Source organism: Puntigrus tetrazona, chromosome 7 (genome assembly GCF_018831695.1).
Source record: "Puntigrus tetrazona isolate hp1 chromosome 7, ASM1883169v1, whole genome shotgun sequence".
NCBI classification, from domain to species: Eukaryota; Metazoa; Chordata; class Actinopteri; order Cypriniformes; family Cyprinidae; genus Puntigrus; species Puntigrus tetrazona.
In genome coordinates this window covers 29368048-29374047 of record NC_056705.1, presented here as the reverse complement: position 1 = coordinate 29374047, position 6000 = coordinate 29368048, and the positions used below count along the sequence as shown (strand labels likewise).

General features: G+C 48.5%; 1 protein-coding gene across 6 annotated transcripts in view; it reads left to right on the top strand.

Moving 5' to 3' along the window:
- The first annotated feature begins 252 nt into the window (after positions 1 to 252).
- Positions 253 to 6000, top strand: part of pcdh7b (protocadherin 7b) — a 114657-nt gene continuing 108909 nt past the window's right edge. For 2 of the 6 annotated variants that reach the window (XM_043244227.1, XM_043244228.1), the window contains exon 1: positions 256 to 4186. In XM_043244227.1, the coding sequence (XP_043100162.1) occupies positions 1100 to 4186 (3087 nt within the window). In that variant the 5' untranslated portion in view covers positions 256 to 1099. Of the gene's footprint in view, positions 4187 to 6000 lie in introns of all 6 variants that reach the window. The other 4 variants (XM_043244230.1, XM_043244229.1, XM_043244225.1 and 1 more) reach the window with 4 other exon arrangements.

Here is a 6000-nt window from a genome sequence, read left to right as displayed (position 1 = left end):
TTGGGAAGCGTTTGGCGTTTCGCACGCTGAATCTCCATCGGTCTCCGAACGCTCATTTCTGGGGAGAACACTATTTATGCACTGTTTTGCAATAAAATGCCCTTGCGAACCAACAAGGAGAGACCCTCCTCAAACAGTAAAACTAAACGATCAAGTTGAGCTTTGTTTGTCGCACAGGGAGCGCAGCGCGAAGGGGGTGGAGAGAGAGAGAGAAAGAGAGCGAGAGAGAGAGAGAGAGAGAGAGAGAGAGAGAGAGAGAGAGAGAGAGAGGAGCGACAGAGAGAGAGACTCGCGCGCAGAGTGCGGCAGATACACACGCGCTTCTGCTGCAGGTGAGAGGCGCGCGCTGGACAGAGGGACCGTCCTCGCGCTGGAATTTTAATATCACATTCCTAGCATCTCTGCCGGGATTATCACGCCGTTGTTGCACAGCTTTGCATTTTGCCTTAAAGCCGAACGGCACAGTGGCACTGCGGAGATTTTTTTCTTCCCGTTCTCCGGTGCAAGTGAGAACTATTAGACGCTGAGTGGACTGAAGAAATCTTGTGCGCGCGGACACGGCACACGGAGAGGACAGATCATTTGCGGCTTACATCCGTACAAGAAGTTCTGATATTTCAGTTTCTATTCCGTACGGTCGGATATCGTCTGGAGCGGAGAGTTCGCGTCTGGGAAGATTGGATTTAAACCCGTATTAATTGATTGCGCAATGGATTGAATATCTGGCTTCGCTGCCTTTACGGAAAGGACCAGGCGATGTCAAGTCATGGCAAACACGGAGTAGTCTCAGCAAGTAATTTCTGGCATGTTTATTTCAAGCTTAACGGTGAATTAATTTGTTAAGACTTTCTGTCAGTGCCGTGTATATTTTTGAGGGACAAATCGATGAAAGGGGGGGATAGCAAGATCCTAGTCTGAGAGGGGGGAAAAGACAACAGATATGCGCTAGTCTGAGTTTGGTAACCACAGAGGGGTATCCGGTTGTGAAAACACATGCAGTGAGAAACAGGCGCTTTGACGCGAGCGAGAAGAAGGTGAAGAAGCTGTTAAACAAAATTAACGTTCAGTTTTTTTTCCCCCGGAAAACCCGCAACGAGCAATGAGGACTACAGGCATTGTGGACTATTTAAGCTACTGCTTTCTTATTCTGCAGCTGCTGAGTCAGCCCGCAGCCAAGCAAGTGCTCCGGTACCGCCTGGCTGAGGAGGGTCCTGCCGATGTCCGTGTGGGCAATGTAGCCGCGGACCTTGGCATCACGGCTGGCATGGATGTGACTTTTACCTTAGAATCCGGCTCCGAGTACTTTAAAATCGATAACATGACCGGAGACCTGAGCACGAACGAGCGGCGGATAGACCGCGAAAAGCTGCCGCAGTGTCAGATGATTTTCGATGAGAACGAGTGTTTTATAGATTTCGAAGTGTCCGTGATAGGACCCGCGCAGAGCTGGGTTGATCTCTTCGAGGGCAAAGTGATTATTTTAGACATAAACGACAACACGCCGTCTTTCCCCTCACCTGTTCTTACGCTCTCCGTCGAGGAGAACAGACCCATTGGCACACTTTATCTCCTGCCCACGGCCACCGACAGAGATTTCGGCAGGAATGGAATTGAGCGATACGAGTTAATTCAGGACAACGGCGAGAGCTCTGTCAGGCGGATCGGCACTTCCGGCTCCGGCGGTGTTGACACTCACATGGGCAAGCGGAGGTTCGACGAGGGGGCGAGCCGTAGCAGCGTCTTTGAACTTCAAGTTGCTGACACCACGGACGGAGAGAAGCAGCCGCAGCTAATTATCAAAGGGGCACTGGACAGAGAGCAGCGCGACTCCTATGAGCTGACTCTGCGTGTCAGAGATGGGGGCGACCCCCCACGCTCCTCACAAGCCATCCTTAGGGTAATGATCACTGATGTAAATGATAACACCCCACGCTTCGAAAAGAGCGTCTATGAGGCAGACCTACCAGAAAACAGCTCCCCGGGTGCCCCCATACTCCAGCTGAAAGCAGGCGACACCGATGTTGGAGTGAATGGACAGATTGAATATGTTTTCGGAGCTGCCACGGAGTCTGTGCGACGACTGCTGCGGCTCGACGAGAGCACTGGCTGGCTCAGTGTTTTGCACAGAATCGACCGTGAGGACGTGAGCCAGCTTCGCTTCACAGTCATGGCACGTGACCGCGGCCAGCCGCCTAAGACTGACAAGGCGACGGTGGTCATCAACATCAAAGACGAAAACGACAACGTCCCCAATATCGACATCCGGAAAATCGGACGCATTTTTCTCAAAGACGGCGTGGCTAATGTGGCAGAGGATGTGATCGTTGATACACCCATCGCTCTGGTCCAAGTGTCAGACCGAGATAAAGGGCCGAACGGTATAGTGACGTGCACTGTAGTGGGAGACGTTCCGTTTCAGCTCAAACCTGCTAGTGAGGTCGAGGGCGAGATGAATAAAAAGAAGTACTTTCTCCATACGTCAGCACCACTTGATTATGAAGCAGTGCAGGAGTATAATGTGGTCATTGTTGCTGTCGACTCTGGGAGCCCTAGCCTCTCTAGCAACAATTCACTGATAGTCAAAGTGGGGGACATGAACGACAATCCGCCAGTTTTTACCAAAAGCACAGTGGAAGTTTCTTTTCCTGAAAACAATGCTCCCGGTGAGCGCGTCGTCACAGTGGTGGCCTTAGATGCCGACAGTGGCAAAAATGCAGAAATCTCCTACTCCCTGGACTCCTCTGTGAATGGAATATTTTCCATCGATGCAGACACTGGTGACATCCGCGTCAACACCATACTTGACAGGGAGCAGACGGAACGATACGAGTTCAAAGTTATCGCCAAAGACAAAGGCATGCCTGTTCTGCAGGGCTCGGCCACTGTGGTAGTCCTGGTGGCGGACAAAAATGACAACGAGCCAAAGTTCATGCAGGATGTGTTCACTTTCTATATACAGGAAAACCTGCAACCCAACAGCCCTGTTGGCATGATAACGGTCATGGATGCTGATAAAGGACAAAACGCAGACATGAGTCTATACATTGAGCAACAGGAAGACATTTTCTCTATTGACAACAACACAGGTACCATCTTCTCAAACATGGCTTTTGACCGTGAGCAAAAAAACACATATTCATTCCGTGTCAAAGCCGTTGATGGAGGCGATCCGCCTCGGTCAGCTACGGCCACGGTGTCCCTGTCTGTAATGGATGTAAATGATAATCCCCCCACTGTCACTTTTCCAATGAATAGCTCATACACGCTTCTTCCTCCTTCTAGCAACATAAGGACGGTGGTCAGGACTGTCTCGGCTGCTGATACCGACACAGGTATCAATGCTAATCTCAGCTACAGAATAGTGGGTGGCAATCCGTTTAAGTTGTTTGAAATCGACGCATGGTCTGGAGTGATCTTGCTAGTTGGCAAACTAGAGCAAAAACATTTTGGCCTTCATCGACTGGTCGTGCAAGTGAACGACAGTGGTGTTCCGTCGCAAAGCACCACAACATTGGTGCACATTTACGTCAATGAAACGCTTTCCAACTCTACTGTTGTAGAGGCGCAAGTTGCCAAAAGTCTTGGTACGCCACTCAATGCTGACATTGCAGGAGACCCCAACTACGACTTGGGAAAGCAACGACTGAGCATCGCCATAGGAGTTGTGTCAGGCATCATGACGGTGATTCTTATCATCCTGGTGGTCGTCATGGCCCGCTACTGCCGTCCCAAGAACAAGAACGGCTATGAGGCTGGAAAGAAAGATCATGAGGACTTCTTCACTCCTCAGCAGCATGATAAAGGCAAGAAACCCAAGAAAGACAAAAATAAGAAAAAGTCTAAACAGCCTTTATATAGCAGCATCGTCACCGTCGAGGCATCCAAACCGAATGGGCAGCGCTACGATGGCGTTAACGAGAAACTGTCGGACAGTCCGGGAATGGGCCGCTATCGGTCCGTCAATGGTGGCCCCGGAAGCCCAGATCTTGCCCGCCATTACAAATCCAGCTCGCCCCTGCCCACCGTTCAGCTGCACCCTCAGTCTCCAACAGCAGGAAAAAAGCACCAGGCTGTTCAGGACCTGCCGCCGGCCAACACATTTGTCGGCACTGGAGATAACATATCCATCGGATCAGACCAATGTTCTGAGTACAGTAGCCAAACCATCAACAAGTACAACAAACAGGTAAGAACAGTATCTTTTGAATCTATGATATCAATCACATTTTTATACTTGAATCTACAAGCTTTATCTGAGTGTCTATAAACACCAGCACTATTCAGCCTACACTGTAATACAATCATGCTGGATATATGTATTTTTAGCTGATGCTTCTGTTTCCCTGTATCGACCTGCTTCGCCTCAGAGTGCCATTTAGATGTAATGCTAAAAGCGACATGAAGGCATTCTTCAGTCAGGGATATCATATCCGCCGGGCCACCTGGGGTGCCGAGGCCACGCTGTGGACACATTGGCACGTCTTTTAGTGTAGTTGTAGGGCAGATGCGGGTGTCAGCGTTGATGACCTTTGTCTGCATGTGTGTGTGTGAAGATCGAATGGGATCACATATGGCTCTGGTTCACAGCTATTCTATCTCAGCAGTAGGTTTGAGTCTGGAGCACGACCCAAGCTCTTTTATCAAAACATGCCTACTTCTTTCTCTTTCTGGGAGGAAGGCAGGATAGAGGAGGACTGAGGGGGGTGAAAGCAGAGTGAGAAAGAGATTGAAAAAGGTGGAATGTTAGTTGTGGTGTCATGTTTTAGCATGCTTATCCGAACAGACTGGGAACATCTGGGCGGGAGGTCACATTTAACATTCCTGTGCACTTGTGTGTCTGGACCAATTCAGTGACCTAGCAGTGAAATCTGGCCTCATCTTTCCTCTCGCTCTCTCTCTCTCCCCCTCTCTCGCTCTCTCTCTCTCCAATCTCTCATTCTCATATCTTTATTTTTTACTCCATGCCTCTCTTGTACTCTCACAGTTGTTTATGCCATTATTTAAAGCATAAAATGGCCTTTGTTACAGCAGCCATGAAATGGCTTTGTAAATTCGCAGGCACATGTGTGAAATAATCAATTCATATCATTATTGTTCCCTGGCCTGTGGAGCGCTCCGGTGCTAGGTGAGGTTAATTCAAAATGAAGTCAGCCCTTTCATTGTCCAGATTTGCCAGGAAAAGAACACTTGCCCTGTTGTTTCATGTGTTTTCTAAGGTGGTTAATGCATTATTGATTCCTATCTAACATGGCGTAAGTAGTGTCCTCTCTTGCATTCCAGAACAATGTCCTTTCTAAACACAAGCCACAAGCTAGCCTTCTCTCTCTTACACATCCTCACCCATTTTATAGAATTGTCTTCTTTACGTAGTCACCCTGGTTCTTGCTTTTTCTTTTTTTACTTTTTCTTTACCCCCACTGCGTATTTAGAAACGCCTACCCTCATCTCTCCATTTTTATGCCTGCTGCTTCTTTCCAATATCCCACTTGTTTCTCTTTTCTCATTCTATTTTTTTCTTCCTCACAAATTCTGGCTCCTTGCACAGCTTCCCTTTTTTTCCTGTTGACAACTCTGTCCTGTCTTTCTTTCATCTCTCCTCTTTCTCCTACCCTCTTGAACAGCCCTCTGATGCTCTGTGTTTAGGCGTCTGCACTTCTCTGCGAAAGGAGTTCTGTTGCCCATGTTTCTTTCGGACATCTCATGCATATTTAAACACAGCCTCCATTTGCTGCCCCGGCACATGTATTGTGTGTCCAAGTGCTCTGCTTAGATAATTATTTATTTGCTTTTTATTTGAAAGCTGCAGCGCTTTGTACGAGCCGTCCATTTGTTTGTCCATTCAAATGCAGCAGACTTTCACAGGGTGCTGAGCAAAAGAGTTCTACACTATTACCAGTTTGCAATTACAGCGTCCTTGGCAAGAAGCGAGATCAAGTCCAGCGTCATTACGTACGTCCCTGCTGACAATTTAAGAGGGGCTCTTTAGATGTTTTATTGAGC